The sequence below is a fragment of the Dryobates pubescens genome, chromosome 12 (genome assembly GCF_014839835.1).
Source record: "Dryobates pubescens isolate bDryPub1 chromosome 12, bDryPub1.pri, whole genome shotgun sequence".
Lineage (NCBI taxonomy): Eukaryota > Metazoa > Chordata > Aves > Piciformes > Picidae > Dryobates > Dryobates pubescens.
Genome location: NC_071623.1, coordinates 15779673 through 15798102, shown reverse-complemented (window position 1 = coordinate 15798102; position 18430 = coordinate 15779673). Strand labels below are relative to the sequence as shown.

The window sequence follows — 18430 nt, the reverse complement described above, 5'->3', positions numbered from 1 at the left end:
TGAGATTTACTGTATGTAAATTCTACATTTGTGAAAGTGAGATAGCTTAGCATGGGCTGAGGAAAACTTGCCAATGGACTATGAAGGTTGTATTTTAAATCACACACACACACACTAAATGACCTAGAGTTTAAGAAAGGTTGGGGGATTCTGAGATGTACAGAGCTGCTGTGTAAATGTTCCTTCTTTTATTAGACAGGAGCAGTGCATCAGGAATTTTACAGAGACAGTGACTTGAAAATAGGGGCAGTAATTAATGTTTGGGGAAGGAAGATAAGACTCTGTGATTGTGATGAATTCACTAAAGAATATTACAGGACAAAGTACGGAATTGGTGAGTAGCAGTAATTATCCTTTCCTTATGAGCATTTTTATACTTCAGAGTTTGACAGAACTGTCTTCAAATTTTATTACTGACAAAACATGTTCATTAAAACCTTTAGCAATAGCAATCTGTTGTAGGCTGTTAACAGCAAAGCAGTAATTTTGCCGGTGATCCAGAAGGGCTTTCTTATGTGGCACTCCACTGAAAACTAACATCAAACGTACGTGTTCTGTTCTTAACATAAAAACTAGAATGACAAAATAGTCATATGGATGGCCTGCCATTTCTTCTTTTCTCTTTCCCTCTCCCAATCCAGTATCTGTGTTTGCAGGTAGAAAATTATAGAGCATGTAGTGGGTGGCTCAGTAGAATGAACTCAATTATTCCCCACTAGACTATGTTTCATTTTTTTGTGGATGTCAGATTCCTCCCATAATAAGGTTTTCTGACATGGCACTAGTAGTCTATTACATTATTAGTTTTTACAATGCAGTTTGTGTATTCTGGACCATTAGAGTATGTATCCTGTATAGTTTCAGCACTGACTTCTGGAGACATCTAGCAACCATGTCTATAATGGAAAAGCATTTTGATATAGTGGTGTTTGCTTACCTGTCTTTGAGTTTGCTTGGTCAGACTTGCTAATGGTTTTATTATGGACATGTTCCTGCAAAAACAACTTAGTTGATTTCTGGCAGTTCATTCAATAAATATAGCTGAGTGCCTATTCAGAGATGGTTGGAAGAATCCTACTATGGCCTTTCTCTGAAATTATGAAACAAAGTAACTGAGAATACTATTGCTTTCAGCTTGACTTGTGATCAGATGGAGTGTAGTGCTTGGATCAAAGCTTCCCTCTCTGTTAGGAGGATTAAATGATGTAGTGCTGCCATTAAAACACTAAATTTCTTAATTGGCAGAACATGTGTCATTAGGACTTTCTTGATAATAGCTTTCTTGATAATAGCTTGGCATGTCTCCTGAGGTATCTTGTCCTAACCATATAGCTAGAAATGTGGCTTAGTAGCTACTCTGAAGCTGGTTTGTGTAAACTGACAGAGCAATGTATTTGTTTTACTTTTGTTGGACATGGAGAACAACTGCTCAGTATCCTTTTTTTAGAACAACCTTGTACATATTTGAACACTGTTCCAATATACCATCTTACCACCCTATCCTCCTCCTGAGCCATTCCTGCTAGGGGAAACCTTTCAGTCTTTGTCCATATTCCATTCTTTTTTATCTGTGATATTTTTTTCTGATTTTTTCCAGTGCTGTATCAAATTTCTCTGCCTACTTAACACAAACCCCACAAAGCTCTAGCTGAGACCTTTGGGGAACTGCAGAGTGTTTTGCACATACCTTTAAGGATACATGATGGCAGAGACTCTGGCTGACATGAAAAAAAGCATCCTACTTGATGCAGTCTTCTCTAGTTCACAGAAAGTACACACTTTCTTAAAGCCAAGAGATTCTCACAATTGGCTGTGAAATTCTTTCTTGCTTTCCCCATCAGGATTAAAATAATGCTGGTATTTTTAATTAGATGGACTAGGCATAGAATCAGGGTGGGTTTTGGCTTAAAAAGAGGTCTTGAGAAAGAGAAAGAGTGAGTTACAAATTTTGTTTGTGTCTGGTGAGGATACAAGGTGCTCTCAGTGGACTCAATCCCACAAAGTGTCCAGCATTCTACTCCCATCCAATTAAACAGTGAAACATGTTTAATTGCAGTTTGAGTCCAGGGAGACCATTTACTTGAGTAAGAGTAAGCAAGTAGATAAATTAGTTCTTACACCAGGACACAGTGCTCAGCACCTCATGGCATCAATCCAGCTGTTTGTTATTGTGTTTTCACATCACTTCCCTTCAATTTAAACTCTTCTGCCAAAGACATTAAAAAGGACAATATTTATTTTTGACTCTGCAGTTTCAGCATAAGTTGCTTGCCAATGGAGTTTGCCCTTTAGGAGAATTAAGGGCAGTTTAGATTTCTCTTGAAGCACATGATAATGATATCTGATATATTTCCAATATTCAGTTTACCTGTTTTACTCTTTGTACTGTTTGTGAAAAGCAAAGGAGAACTTTTCCATGAGTAAACAATAGCTAATGCCTTTCAATAGGAAGCTAATGATGTTACTGTCACCCAGCAGTGCTATGAATGCAAGAGAAAATGCCTTAATGTGTGATATTATCTGTCCAGATTTTTAGTGTAGCATCACTGGAAGAGAAAAATATTCTGTAACCATATAGGTGTTGTGGTCACCCAGCTGAAATGTGAAGAATACTGATGTGCAGTGGGGGCGAAGCTGATACTTGTTCTTCTCACTAAATACAGTATTTCAGCAGAGTTTAGTGTTGAGTATAAAGTGTTTGTTCTTAAATAGCAGATTGTTCCTGAAGGAACAAAACCAGTAAAATCTGCTTTCCTACTGATTTTTATTCAATGTCCCAGCACCTCCCAAGCCTGTCTGTTATGCCTTTTCACAGCACCCTGTGATCTCTTTCCTGTCCCAGCCGTCTTCGCCCTCCCACCCCCTCATTTCTCAGGCTCCCTTTCTGACCTGCTGCTTGGGTAAAGCAGTGTGCAGGGTGATGGGCTGGCCAGTACATGCGTGCTTTTGGCCAGGCAGCTGCTGCTGAATAACAGCTGACTTCTTACTTTTCCCTCAGTGGGGGCATTAAAACTTGCTGCCAATTTTCACTAGGCACGCCAGGGATCAGAGTCCTTCTGGTGTCTAACCTCTCTGCTACATGTGGTGGAGACTGAGCAGCAGCTTCTAAATGTAATCATGCATTTACAGATGACTTTATTCCTCAGGTAACTGAATTAATCATGAAGTAAGAATTTGTAAAAGGAGATTTTTCTTTGAACAAGAATAAACAGTCATGACTCAGGGATCATAAAAGTTTTTTCAATTATATGTTTTAGCTGCATGAATGATTATACAAGCACTAAATTTTCTTTCATTCTGCATGTAAAAGTTGTGAAGATGGTGGTATTGCCTTATTTTACTTCTGACCTAACTGTGAAACAGACTCTCACAAAACCCAGGTCTCAGCTGTCCGTTACACATCTCCTCTTATGTACAGAGAAAATCATGTTAACAATGTAACCCTGCAGGTTACTGCCACCTCTTAAATTGTCTGGGGCTAGTGGGATTTCTCTCTCCTGTTCTTGGCTGTAATGCTCACGGGTGTCTGGCCTTTTCCTCTGAAGGTAGAATTTCTTGCATGCCTGCTACATAGTGATACTCAGTATGGTTATCACTCCGAGATATGTAGCACTTGGCTCTTTCTTGAAATATGTTTTTCCTACACTTTGACTGAGGGCAGAGTGGAATCTTACAATGTATACCAAAATCTTACAGTGTATATTGAAACTGAAAGCAGACAAGCTCATTCAAGATGGTTTAATGCTTCCTCTGAGGCAACAAAATCACAGTATCACAGGATCTTCTCAAAGAATTTAGTTTTTCCTACTAAGGCAGCTATGCTATCTTCAAATTGTTCATATGCTAAAAATGTGGCAAGAGCTGTTTTGTTTCTTACTGTTCCCAGTGCTTGTTCGGATCTTGCCCAGGTTTTGATGTTGTGAGAAAAAAAATCACTAGTATACAGCACCGTGTTCGATATACAAGGTGAAATAAAACCCCTAAAGCCAGTCCATCTCCTGCTAGGCATCAGTTGATGCAGTAACAATGGGTGAAACTGTCCATGGGAAAAATATCTGTGCTATTATTTCTGGAAGTAGAAATTTGTAATCCCAGTCTTCCAGTTTACCCACAGCCTGGAAGAAGAGAGCATTGATTCCTTTTCCAGACTGGACAGTGGTAATTTTCTTTAAAAACAGTGATAACCTCAGTAGGAGTGTGTTTTATGGGTAATTGCAAGTTGTCTGCCTGATTCTACCCTAATGATCTTTGGCAGGGCAAAAATGAAATGAGTTTTGAGCTTGGGCATGGCTGTTGATTACTGCACCAAACTGGCTGTTCAAAAGTTGAAGGAATGAGTTTTTAGCTATTTATGTAAACTATATTTCTCCATGGCAATTTAGTTCTGAATTTCCTTATTCATGGGAGAGAATCTGAGTATGTAATCCTTTAAAATCCTGGAAACTGTAGGTGGTACAAGACTGGATGTTTGCATTGTTCTGTTTCGCGAATCTGCATGAAGCAAAGTAATTTTCCTCAGGGAAAGGGATGAGAACTCAAGTGCTGAACTTCTTGTTGGACTTCATTTACACCAAGATTGGGTTGTGAGGAATTTCACATACTTTCTGAGGCTAATACATAATAATTTCATAGAATGACAGAATGTTAGGGGTTTGAAGGGAACTATGAAGGCTATCTAGTCCAACCCCACCGCTAGAGCAGGATCACCTACAGTAAATTTGTAGTTTCTTTCTGGTTTATAAAGCTAATTTTAATCCACATGTGCTAAAGGACATAAACATTTCTTAATGAGTGCTTCATGTGTGACTCACATCTAAACACATCATCTTGTGCTTTGAGTTTATCAGTTCAACTGCATGTGCTGGCTTCCCAACTTCTTTTGGCAGGAAGTGTGCTATTTTTAACCATGCAACGAGGAGGGGTTTATTCCTGCTCAAACATACCGCTACAGTCCTCCCGACTTCGAGGGATCAAAGATTAGTGCACATTAACGTATTGCATAATTTAAAATTTGGCATTAATGTTTATGAAGAACGTGAAGAGCCGAATGCAGCAGCCGCGTTGCGCACCCCAGCGCCAAGCTGCGCTGGAGACAGTGACGGTCGCCGCCTGCCCCGCCGTGCGGCCACGAGGTGGCGCTGTGGGAGCGCAGGAGCTGCTGCGGGCGGCCGTGCTCCGCGGGCGGTACCTGTGGTGCGGGCGCTGCCCAGCGCCCTGGCCGCGGCTCAACGTAACGAGAGGCGCCCGCGCAAGACACACGACGCGGCACGCCGAAAGTGTCCCGAGAGGCAGTTTTGCCACAAACGGGATTTAGGGAGTAATGATTTGGTGCGTGGTCACACACACACAGCGGGTGCTGGTATCTTCCCCCTATTAACAAGAGACCGAATGAGGAAATGGCCTCAAGTGGCACCAAGGGAGGTGTTAGCTGGATATTAGAAGAAAGTTATTCACTGAAAGGGTCCTCAATCGCTGGCATTGGCACCCCAGGGAGGTGTTTGAATCACCATCTCTGGAGGTGTTTAAAGGCACATGGATGTGGTGTGAAGGTTTAAGCACCAGACTTGGTACAAGAGTCATACAGTGGTTGGACTTGATCTTTCAAAGGTCTTTCCCAACAAAATTATTCTGCGATTCGATGGTGAAGATTGCTTTGAGAATTTCTGTATGGATCTTAAGGGCTTGGCCTCTGTGCTTCTGAGTCACAAAAAAGGGCACATGTAGGTTTTAGGGAGAAAAATGTTGGTATGGTTTTAGAGAACCCTTTTTTGAATGACGCAGGTGAAGGTATTTGTTTTTTTAGTCAGACCATATTGTTCTAAGAGGTGAAGGCCAAAAGAGATCTCATTGTGCTCTCAAGGTAAACTCTAACATTAATCTAGATACTTTTTATATTTTTCAGCTTCATGGTGCTGTTATGCAAGTCAGGTTTTAAGAGTGTGTGTTGCTTCAATCTTCCGAAACAGCCATGTTTAAAACATTTTAATCACAAACCAATTCAGCAAATGTTGCCAGCGGCAGCAGTTCTGTCATTTTTCTCTATTTGCAATGAAGCCCGTGCTATGAGTTTAGGTTATTAATATTTCTTCACTTCTGGGTAGAAAATTTAAGTTTAACGGGATCCACTTTTGTATACAGGTTACCTATATTGCTCAGAAAGGGTCCTGTGGGATATAGGGGGTTAGCAAGCTGGGCTTGGGGCTGTGGCAAAGAGTACCAGCCACAGTCTAGGCTGCCCAAAAATTGAGGAGAGTGACTATCCTTCTCTGCTCTGTGCTTGTTGCACGTGCTCCTTTTTGGGTCTGGCAGGACAGGAATGTCATGCATGAGCCGGCATGAGTTCAGAGAAAACCCCAGGATGCTCAGGACTAAGTAACACCTTGGGGAGTAAGGCTTGCTCAGTGCAGAAAGGGTCTTGAGTAGCTGCCTGCACCCACCCATGGGGAGGTTGCTGAGACCAGATAGCCTAGATTTTCACAGGGTTGCACAGCAGGAGGGCATGAGATGACTTGCATAAATGGAAACAGGAGGCTCAGCGTTGTGTGTCAGGAAAAACTTTCCTCCCTGGAGCAGGCTGCCAGAGCAGGCTGCCAGAGCAGGCTGCCAGAGCAGGCTGTGCAGGCTGTGTCAAGCAGGAGGTGTCAAGCCCCAACCAGGCATAGCTCTGAGCAGCCTGGGCTACTTGGGGCTGATCCCATCTGAGCAGGAGACCATGCTAGAGACCTCCCAAGGTCCTGTGCAACCTTAGTTACCCTGTATTCTGTTTTTTATCTTTCATTTGCCACAGATCTGCTCATTCACTTTCTCCCATGTACAAGTTACTTTTTCCCTCTCACCTTTTCCATTTTCTGTTGACCTTATTTAACCAGCAGATTGTATTACTCTGTTAACTTTCATGTGAATTTCACTGGCATCTGGAAGCTGTGTTGCAGTGAAAGAGGGAAGTAACAAGGGGTCCAAATGGCACAGCAAGAGTTTCACCATGAGAGGAGTAAAGAGAGACCATAGGGCAGCAGGGCTTTTGGGAACATCCCCTATGAGAATTGATGCAGGGCCCTGACCAGATGCGTCCCTGCTGAATCAGGAACACTCCTGCAGTTTCTGGGATAGTCAGGACCTGCAAGGAAAGACTGAGACTGGGGAAAATGAGGAAGCCCAAAACTTCTGAAACTCTGGATAAAGTGAGATATTGACTGAAGCTATTGGCTTGGATGTGCCAAATTCTTCTCATATATGTATGATATAAATGGTAAATGAAATTTTGCTTTTTATATGTATTTATTTGTCTTAAAGGATAAAACTGCAGAATTAATTTTAAATTGTTAATTTATTGTTTTGAAACCATATTTGAAACTATTTTTCTCTCCTTTTGCCTGTGTATGTCATTGATATTTGTCAAACATTTGAAGAGTATAGATGAAATCCTGAAACCCTTGAAGAAATAATAATGAAACTGTTGGCTTCTGTGGAGTCTTTTCCTCCTCTGTAACAGTAGGAGGGATCCTTGTTTGACTTTGCTCAGTACACTGTTACAGAAATAGGCTAAGAAGTATTCATATTGGAAGTATAAATTCTTGGTAGAATGGCTCCATCAGAACAGTAATAAATAACTCTTACTGTCTCTATGTTGTAGAGGATTTCACCCCAGTTCCATACAAGGCTCCACCACCTCCCAAACCAGTAAAAACATTTCCTCCTTATAATGGATTTGGTACTGAAGAAGATTCTCTGTGTTCCTGTATGGGTCTGCTTCCCAAACCTCCCCAGAAGGATTTCAAGAAGTTCATGGAGAAAGACAGGTATTCCAGTGAAAAAGAATTCTGACTGGTTTTAGTTGTGTCTTTTTGTGAAGGGGATAGATGGTAAGTAGGAGTGCAATTATTTTTTTTTCAGCAAAATATGCAGCTCATCAGACTTTCAAAGAACAGGTGCATGAGGATGGGTTAATGACAGGGAACTCCAATTTTTTACCAAATCAGCAAAATTTCTCTTTTGAGAGGCTACCTCCTTCCCTTCCGCTGTCATCAGTGGGAGTTTGATGGAAGTCTTAGTGTAGGAATTAGTCAGGAATTTTGTGTGCTTCAGCAGTCCAACACTGATTTGTTTTACTGTTTTGCTTCCTGACATTTACTTCTTTTTTTTTTTCTTGTCTGATGAATTTTCTGCAGTTTAATGTAGCAGTATTAAAGCACTAACCCTTTATTTTACGTTATTAAATGCTTTGTCAAGCAGTGGCTGTTGAAACTTAAGTGGGAAGCAAAGTCACATGCTAGAGATCCACTTGTAGAACCCATGTAAAAGAAGAAAGCTATTAGAGAAAGGCTGGGGAATGTATTGACAGTGCATATAGCAGAGCTGTTAATCATTTGATTTGAAAATATGCATACTTAAATATGTTTTTCCTTTATAATATTTTTCTCTTCTGAAAAGATATCTGGAGCTTGATTTACAACACAAATCTGTGTGTGGCAGAGAAGTAATTTTCCCCTGCAAATGAATCCTTTCTATCTGGCCGACTCTAGTCCTGTTAGTTTAAGCTGAAAATGGTTTTTGACAAAGCAGGGAATCTTACACCATTTCCCTTCTTGGTGCAGGAATAACAACAATTAATCTGTGTTATAAAACTCAGGAGAGCACATCTCCTAGCTATGAAAGCTTTTCTCATACCCTGTTTTTGATACCTTTACCTCTTCTTTTGCTTTTCAGATGTGGCATAGAAAGTAACATACTGCGCTTCCTTGCCAAACTTGTCACAGACAGTCCTATTGACCAGGACCGGAAATTCATTGTTTCCTACTTCCTGAGTGATGACACCATTTCAGTTTATGAACATAAGCAGCGAAACGCAGGTAGGATGTAGTAATGTCTTGCAGTCAGTCCCCGTTGCCTGGCTCATTTGATTAGCTTACAGTAAAAGTTGTGGCCAGACGTCGTGCTAGCAGAAGCAGGGACGTGGGTTTTGAAATGCAATGGGAATTAGACTAGCAGGTCTGCCTCATGATCTTGCATAGCTGTATGTCATGGCAATTTATAATCTTCATCACTTAGAGTAACACTCTTCATTTTTTAGCAGTATTTCACAATAGCCTTTGGGAACTGGGAGTTTAATGTATTAGGGCTTTAATTACATTTTAATTTGCAAACCTGGCCTTTAAGATTTGCTTTTTCTTTTTCTGTTTTTTTTTGGTGTGTGGATAACACAGGAATGGTAACTGATGATGAATAGGAACGGTAAATGTAAGGCATCAAGAACAAAAGAGTAAACCCTTTGTTTTGCAAGATGATGTTATGAAGCCTGTATAGCATAGATTGTATAGAAGCAGCTCATGAAAGCAGATGTTTTTAAGCATGCTTAAGGGATGTAGTGTTGAACATTATAAAGGGTGAAGATTGTCCTGTGCTAGTGACTTTACATGTGTGTGTGTATAATACTGAACTGAATTTCAGGAGTCAGACTACCAGTGTCTAAGTGACACGTTCTTTGTTAGTTCTCAGTTTCTCATTTAGCCTATGGTTGTCATGGTTAATTTCTTTTGACCACTGTTGTCTATTGCAGACTGACTGCAACTGAGGATATAAAAATTTTTGTGATTTTCAAGCATGTTTTTATTTTTTTGGAGGGTCTTGAACACAAATGGAAGGACACCATCACTGGGGTGGATGCCAGGAAGTTGTTCTGTAACTTACAGAGATAGAGAAGCCATGGCTAAGTATGACCCTGTTAGAGAGTTTCTTTCTTTGAATCCCCCAAAATATCTGCAGCAACAGTTCAGAGTGCTTCACATCCAGAAGTGCTATGGCACCTCTCAACATGTGCAGCTGAAAGACTGGTATTTAAAAGCTGCTGTCAGCCTCTGATGAAACTATAGAGAAAAAAGTCAGGAAATAAAATTCTGTCAAAGACAAGAGAAAAGGTTTCCTTAGTTACCACTGTTAGACTCTTGTGGAACCTTGGGACTAGCTCTTTTGATATTGCCTGAACTACCCTGTATCAGCTGTACCAATTATTTCAGGTACATCCCTCAATGTTTACCAGCTCACTGTGCTCAGTACTGACCTATTTGATACACCCATGTCACTATCTAGAGCAAAGCATGTCCTAGGGAGGACTGTTGAGTCCATTTTGCTTCAGGTTCTGGTGCTGAAAGTTCACTTTCTGACATCCAGTTATTCAATTTACAACTAAGGACCAAGGATTCTTGTGACTCTACAGTTAAGCCTTTACTGAAAATTATTACCAACATTAATACCTTTCAAACCTGTGATGAATATAACATCCATAATCAAATCAAGGTGTGATGAATATCAAGACCTCTTTGTATTCCTAGAGAACTCTTTCTGTGGCAGTGGTGCTAGCAAGTGATTTTGAGCTCCCTGCACATGAGCCATTCTTTGGGAAGACCTGAGCCTTTTCAGTGGAAAGAGCTACTAATGGCATCTCTGCTTGTATCTATTATGAATGCATCATGAATGACCTCACCCTTGACTAACATACAAACAGTGTTTTGAAAATATGCAGAGTACCTGCTTAGGCTTCCCCAAGCATTCCCAGTAGCCCTGATCCACTGCAAGATTTAGCACTGGTTATAGAATTACTGTCCTGTCTTCATTGTTTTGCTGGTTTACTGTCATCCAGTGACCTGCAATTTATGCAATTTATTTTATTACAGAGAAAGACACCTGTAAATGTATAAATTAGTTATGTAATCCTGCTGTTAGGCTCAAGAGCAGCTCAGTTCTCCTCTAGTGAATGTCATGTTTGATTGGCATTCTTTATGCCTGGAGATGTAAAAGATGCTAAGGGTATAAACACATCTTAGAGTGGTGAGAAATTAAAGCAGTAAATGACTCCCAGAAGAGCAATCTGACCATTCCTTTTGTGAGCAGGTTCAAAGGGCTGTTTTGGCCTTTTCTGTTTGCATAATGTAATACAAATTGGCAAGTAAAAATATTTCAAATCTCAGTTCTAAGTTGGAGGTACCAAGTTCCTCTTGTTTTTCTCAGTCCAGCAACCTGAAGGTTGCAGAGAAGTACTCACACTATTAGGAACAGTGTGAACCTGCATATGATACACACAGGGCTGGACATCTTGAAGCACTTCTTGAGATGGAGTTCAAAGCATGAGAACTTTGGCTCCCCATGCAGAAGATCACAACCCCTTTTTAATTCAGTGTAAGACTAAGCCAACAGCTGTACAAACACCTGCAAAGTCTGATCTGATCTTAGTGTAAGAGGGTCTTTGCTTGTGGTGTTTATTTTGTGCTTTGAGCCTTGCTCTCCTAGATTTTCATCCAAATTTCTCATCAGGTTTCAGTGTAAAATCACTAACCTAATGAGATATTTTCTGTTGTTTTACTTCATACCACTTGAAACATACTAAAAAGCAGTTTAAAAAGCAGTTATGGGACAGAGGTATTAAGGTAAGTTTCCAATCTAACTGTACAATTGCAGGGCAGTAGTCAAGAGTGAAGTTCCAATCTTAGAGAAACCACTTCTGTTTAAATATTACAAACTGTTGCCAGGGTTATATAACCTAAAATGTCATTGTTGTTTTAATAGCTAGATGAAAAGGAATGTGTTAAGATTAGAGTTACCTTAGTGATTTGAAATGTTTTTTCATTCAAGCTAGATCTGACCATCGCCATAGTGTATTTTCTTGTGTTTTTCTTGTATGGTGCTAGTAAAGCAATTAGGACAGACATCTGACTTAAAGAGTAGTTTGGGTTTCACATTAATTTGTAATTTTGATTATAAAAGGCATTTTATTACACTGTTCATCAGCCTTTTTTTTGGACCTGCATCACTACTTAATACGTAAGACATCATTAAGCATTACTAAAGTATGCTTTTTGGCTTGGGAGCTCAAGTGTAAACAGGACACAAACCCTAGGGACTCCAGAGTTGTTATAGGGCACATATCCTGATGAAACTAACACAGGACAGAATGTTTTCTAGAAAACTCAGGACATGCAGGTCAATCTTGTAGTGCACCAGAAGATATTAATGGAAATCAAACTCTTCCTTTTATTATCTTATATACCCCTAAGCATCGTGTACAGTTTTCAGTGGCATGAATACAACTATTATGATGTGAAAAGAAACAATGTGCCATACCCACCTCACAAAGGAAATAATGGATTGCATGGAATTGCATTGGCACAACAGTATGTGGAAGATAGTGTCATGCCATTCCTGCTTTCTTTTGTACATTCAAAAGCTCTTAAGTCCTTCAAAACCAGAATTCATCCACTTCATAGGACTGCGCTATCGTAAGTTGTGAATTTTTTCTTTCTCTTTTTTGGTTTAACAGTTCAAGGATAATTGCCTGTGTTTTACATTTTGCACCTTCTATTCCTCCAGGGTCAGTCCCAAGGCTGGCAACAGGGTTATGGGAACGATTTGAAGAGGCACATTTCTGTCCCATTTTAAAGAAAAGAATAAAAGGGAAGGTGTTTGGCAGGCATTCAAATGAGACATGTCACAGAATATGCACAATGTTACTGTTGCTGTGGACACTGGCAGAGACAGTTCTTTTAGCAATGAGAGGGAGCAGGAGAGTATTATGTGAAACAATAAACTCTAAGGATGAAAACTAGTTTCTAAATACAAACCAGCTGCTTTGAGGTGTCTTCTGGATTTTAATTTGTGTGTTTTTGTTGTTCCCCCCCCCCCGCAAGTAAAGCCATGATTAATTATTTACAATTCTATTCTCACAGGGATACTTGGTGGGAAGTTCTTGGAAAGAGGTCGCATTAAGAAGCCTGGGCAGGAACTCTTTAAGAGTGAGCCATCTGAATACTTCAAGGCTCAGAATCTGTTCATTGGAGCCAGAGTTTGTTTCCATGGTCGCAACTTCCTTTTGGTGGCTGCAGATGAGTATACGATCAACTACATGGAGAAGCATGCAAATGAGGTGAAGCAGGCTTTTGCTATTTTCTGCTACCTTAAAGGATTGCACCTCATCTATATATTTTTTAGTATTTTTAATACCTAGTTTCTTCACTCAGAGTTCACAACCCAGTACTTTCTGTCGAGCAATAGGTTTAGGAGATGTTAGCTAGGGAGCACATGCAAGCCTGGCCACTCTTTACTTTCTCAGCATCCAGTTTTATTGTGTTAGGGGTTGTTAGTAGATATATCCCTGCCTTTTCCTTCTAGAGAGACTGTTTGTGGACCTCTTGTCCCTTAATTGATCTAACTCTTATGATACTTCAAAGATGCTGTCTGCTTCCACAGGCTCCTGTGACAGCAAGTGGAAAAGATCACTGCCTACTTTATAAAAAATATATGATAGAAGAAGTAAATATCTTTAATCTGTTTTAAACCAACCTCCCACTAGTTTCAGTTTGAGTTCTGTGTCCTGTGGTTCGGTGAAGATCCCCATTCACCTTATGCACCACCTTTCTAATTTTGCAAATCCCAGACATTCTTCCACCCTCAGCCTCATCCTATCCAGTGAAGTTTCACCCTTTTTTCAGTCTGTCCTTGCAAGGCAGCTGTGAGATGTGAAGGCTGAAACAGTGTACAGTACTCAAGGTGTGGGCACATCTTGCCCTTTTTATTGTATCATGACTTGAAAGTAACTCTAAGGATCTCATTTTCAACTTCTAAAAAAAAGCCCTTCTATTTTCTTTTCCAGTTTGAAGGAAAAAGTATTTAGAAAGTGTGAATTTGCTTGCAAAACAGAACATGCATGCTGTGCGCAGTCCTCCTGGTACTACCCTGGTTTGAGCAGGACTCTTACAAACATGGCATTACTGTGCCTCCTTGGAAATGAATTAATCTTCTCTGAAACACTCCTAACTGTTTAATCATTGTAGCATCTTCTGCAGCACAAACATGGAGGTTGATTTTTCTTCCACTTGATTCAGCATAATAACCACTGACTTAAGGAAGACAATCAAACAAACCCAGATTGTGATCACTAGCATGTCAGCAGTTATGAGAAGGGGGAAAGCTGATAGAGAGCCATTGCATGCTGCTGGCATACTCAGTGTCTATGTAGGTGTTTGGAACACGTAGTTTAGAAAAAAAGCTGTAAAAATAACTGCTTTGATGATGTAGAGAAGAGAGGTTTTTAAATAGGCAGAACACTTTGTCCATCCTTAAATACTCTGCTCACTGATTCTTTTGGCCCACTCTTTTCTCAATCTCTCTCTTAGCTTTTTCAGTGAAAAGCTGTTGCTTACAGCCCAAACAATAACAGCTGTCTCCAAAACGTCTTGATTACTGCTCCAGCTGCTCCACATGACTGTCTTGCATGGCATTGCATGCCAGGGTTGTACCTTATGGCATAGGCACTAATTGTGTTTTAAATCTGAGTGTGTTACTTGCCACCACTGATATATTAATTAAAATTGGAACAATGTGTACTGCTCTGGCAGTGTCATAGGGACTGTAAATATCCTTTTCTAGATCCCTCTGAAGTGTACAAAGCTGTAGACAGACTTCAGCATGATCAGGAGTGAGGCCCAGTCTTTAATGTGATTAGATTCTTAATACCAGTCATACCAATTTTCAGTTGTTATTTAAAACAACATTGCTTACTCGAAGAAATGGGAGAAAACTGCTTTCAGACAGTTCATTGTGCTTTATAAGTTAGGTAGAGCATGAGAGATGTGAAGATATAGCAGGTATTCATACTTGGACTCAACTCCAATTTTATGACTAAATATATAGATGTTGTATGTTAATAATGAGTATTGCAAATAAATCTTTGGTAGAGCTCTAACACTGGAGTTTGCATATAGGATGGAAGCCTTAGTGCTCTGGTTCTTATGTGAATGGCCTATTTAGGAAGAAATAAGCATTCTTCTTGTATGATCCTGTCATGGTTGCTTCCTAACAAATTTCCAGTCTGCTAATTCTGAGCATGTGAAGCAACATAGAATGAGAATTTCTGTTGGAATGGTTTATTGAAGCCAGTGATGAAAAGATGGGTTACAATCCTATGATATTCACTGAGAATTAAGTGAGGTACACCAACATAAAAAGAGGAATAAGTTATTGGAACTGTATGTTTAATGTTTCTACTCTGACCTTTACAATACAATGCTTGAAGCAAAAGTGGATGTCCATTTGTGTAGCTTGAATAAGCTTTCTGAGAATGCATGATTTGATGGTTTTTCTTTAATCTTTTATATTCTCAGTAGGAAGCATTTTTTTCAGTAGCAAGCTTCCCTCCAAGCTTAACACAGTGCTGATTTATGCATTTGAAGCAAGACAATGCAGAAACTTAGCAGTTCAGCATTGCCCTGCATCTTGGCAACTTTTGCTGGTATGTGTGTAGTTGGATGCACAGAGCTTTTCTTCCTAATCTTTGTCTTGTTTTCCTCTGTGAAGTTCTCAGTGGCTGATGTTGGTGTCATCTTCAAGAAACTGAAAGACATGACCGAACCTCATTCCCGAGAAATCAGACAGATGTTTGCAGCTACTGACCCTGAGCATACTAAGGTGATTGAATATGACTCTTTCAGGTAAGACAGTGGCTTGCTGGTTTTGGGTTTTAATATTTAATGAAGGCACATTCCCCAAAAATGTGTAAAGCATGACTGTTTCATATGCCTTCTGCATGTGTTAGCTGATGAATAGCATACATTTGTTTTTCATTTACTTGGAGACTGTGTCTGAAAAAGAAAATGAATCCATGCCCCAGGAAAAAAAGAGAAATGATATAGTTTCAAGTTAGCTGAAAAGCACAACTCAAAACTCTACTTTTTAGGGAACTGTCACAGAGTATTGTGAAGAAGGGCAAGCCAGCAGTAATATATATAGTGAAAGATAAATAAGAGTCCATCCTAAGAGTCAAAACAATTAATTAGCATTTTTGAAATTCAATAAGGGATGTTTTGAGTTGCCTTTTGAAAATGGTGTAATTTAGGTTTTGAATCCTTGATAAAGAAGAAAGCCTTCATAGAACTGAGGTATAATGAAATGATAGAATGCAGTGGTAAGCATCTTTTAAAAAGACTGGAAAGCAGTAGTGAGAGTAGTAATTAATGCTTGGCTAGTAATTTCAGCATAGATAGTGGGAGTGGAAATCAGGATTCTGGCAATAATTCAGATATGGCAATGGGCAAATGTATAGATACTTGAAAGAAGAAATCATGCTCAGATGCAATCTGATTTCAGTTTATCTTGCAACCGGAATACTTGAACACATGAACTGTGTTGAGTACTGGCGCAGTTAATGGTGTGGAACATGGAAGGAAGTTTTACCCAGAAGTATTCTGTTTTCACAGTGACAATACACTATGTATTTAGGAAAGGTTGTAATAACTAAAGCATATAAGTAGATATCTTTTGTGTAGAATGTTATCCCTATAGGAATGTTAACCAAGGCAGAAATTACGTCTGCAATATCTCAGAAGATACATAGATCAGCAGAAGATTTCTACCAGCAATTCAAAGTGAAGGTAGTGAGAAATGAAAACAAGCTGGTATTCAGAAATGAAAAATATGTTACTAAAAGGTTGGCCTTAAACTGAGAGGCCACAGTTATTGACAGTTTTTGGTCAAAGTATTTCTAGACCTAGATATTTTACTCAACAGAAGCAAGATTTTGAGTTATTAATTACATCAAGAGGAAAAATGTTATTACTAGAGTAAGAAGAGCAGAAAATGGAAAGCTGAAGTACATCTGGAGCAGCATTATAGCACTTGGAAAAGGGTTTCAATTTATATGCACAATAGCTGTTTAAAATCAAGTAATTATGGTTTTAATACAAATTACAGAATAATCATCTGCAAAACTATCTTTTTACATGCACTAAGAGAAGGTCAAAGTTTTGGAACATTTGCATGATGAAATTGGTGGAGCACACTTTAAATAGCTTTAAATAGCACAAAAAGATTTTTGTTTATCAAGAAAAGACTCAGCTGAGTGGAAACTTAATCATGGTCCTATTCTGTACAGCTGTGAAAAGCCCAGCTGTTTAATTTAGGGTAGCGCTGTGGCATGGAGTAAGATATTTCTGGTTATACGGTATTTAGGCGCTTGGTTTTGGTGGTAAAAGAGCAATATCCCTCTCCATGAGCAAGACAGAAAGCAGGAGAAGCCATGTAATAAATGTTTTCTTGTCCTCAATGCTCACCTGGGCCAGTCTGACCACTGACTAATGGACTGCACCCCTCCTGTGGTGGAACTGTGAGGAATCTAACAGGAAATTTTCACAGTGCCAGAGGAAGAATTTGCCTGCAAGGAGCATTTGGCTTCTGTGTTTTGTAGTGGTAGCAGATTTTGATTTTGGTCATTCATAATGTAGGAGCCTCCCAGTATCAAAGGAAAGGCCTACTGGAAAGACGAGGAGAGACTTTGTGAGGGTGTGTAATGGGAATGAGGAGCAATGTTTTCAAATTGAAAGAGGCTAGATTTAGATTAGATGTAAGTAAGAAATTACTTACAATGAATGTGGTGAGACACTGGAAAACGTTGCCCAGAGAGGTTGTGGCTGCCCCATCCCTGAAAGTGTTCAAGGCCATGGTGAATGGGGCTTTGAGTAACTTAGTCTAGTGGAAGGTGCCTGCCAATGGGAAGATGATCTTTAAGGTCTCTTCCAACCCAAACCACTGTATGATTATGTCTAGTAATCTTAAGGTAATAAAGGTGCTTTCTGTGAACAGAATATGTATGTTTTTCTTTCAGTTTTTTATTTTCTTGTGTACATCACTTTATTTTTAATCTGTCATGGCATTTCATGATTATGACTAACTACAAATGATTATTTTTAGTACAGCAAATATCTGTGTGACAGCTTCAACCAGCATGATAATCCACTTATCTTAAATACAACTAAGGCTTTACTGTGCTCTGAATTTGGCTGTTCAGATTTCTTCCCTTTTACTTATGTAACTTTATATTTTTTATGTTTAAAAATATATCTGTAAGTATGATGTACTGAAGCAGAGTTGTCAGTGTAACTACTTTCATATCATAAATCTGTGGCACCTCATCCATGAAATAAATACGTGGTGTACTCTGAAGCTATCCCTAAACTATTGTGAAAACCATTGAAAGGTTCGTTAAAAAAAGAAAAAAACCCTTAAATTTAGGTTCTTTTACATCACATGGTCCTATCCAGACTGCTTTTTCTCATAAGCTGCTGGCAGGACATTTTGCTGTTAAGAGACAAAGAACCATGTGGGTTTAAGAAAGATGCTTAGCTTGAGAAAGAGCTCTCTTAAGCAGTTAATTATTATTTCTTCATTCTCTACCAAATTTAGATGGCAATCTTTCTTATTCTTCTAGAACACACACACACACAATAAGTAAAACAAAAGAGAACTAAGCTGTGGGAAAAATAGCTACAGCTTGTTTCTTTTTGTCAGGCAGGGTTTAGATGTAATTCTGTTTTTGAATCTTGAGTCTCACTCATTAGTCCCAAGCAATCACTAAAATATTCCTTAATTCCCAAATGAGACAATAATTTTA

At 39.4% G+C, this 18430-nt stretch overlaps 1 protein-coding gene across 1 annotated transcript in view; it reads left to right on the top strand.

Annotated features, from left to right (window-relative positions):
* EFHC2 (EF-hand domain containing 2) overlaps positions 1-18430 on the top strand; it is a 56962-nt gene that overhangs the window by 23364 nt on the left and 15168 nt on the right. The window contains exons 7-11 of the mRNA XM_054165741.1: positions 196-334; positions 7634-7799; positions 8707-8849; positions 12717-12913; positions 15343-15476. Coding sequence (XP_054021716.1) covers positions 196-334; positions 7634-7799; positions 8707-8849; positions 12717-12913; positions 15343-15476 — 779 coding nt within the window. The remainder of the gene's footprint in view (positions 1-195; positions 335-7633; positions 7800-8706; positions 8850-12716; positions 12914-15342; positions 15477-18430) is intronic.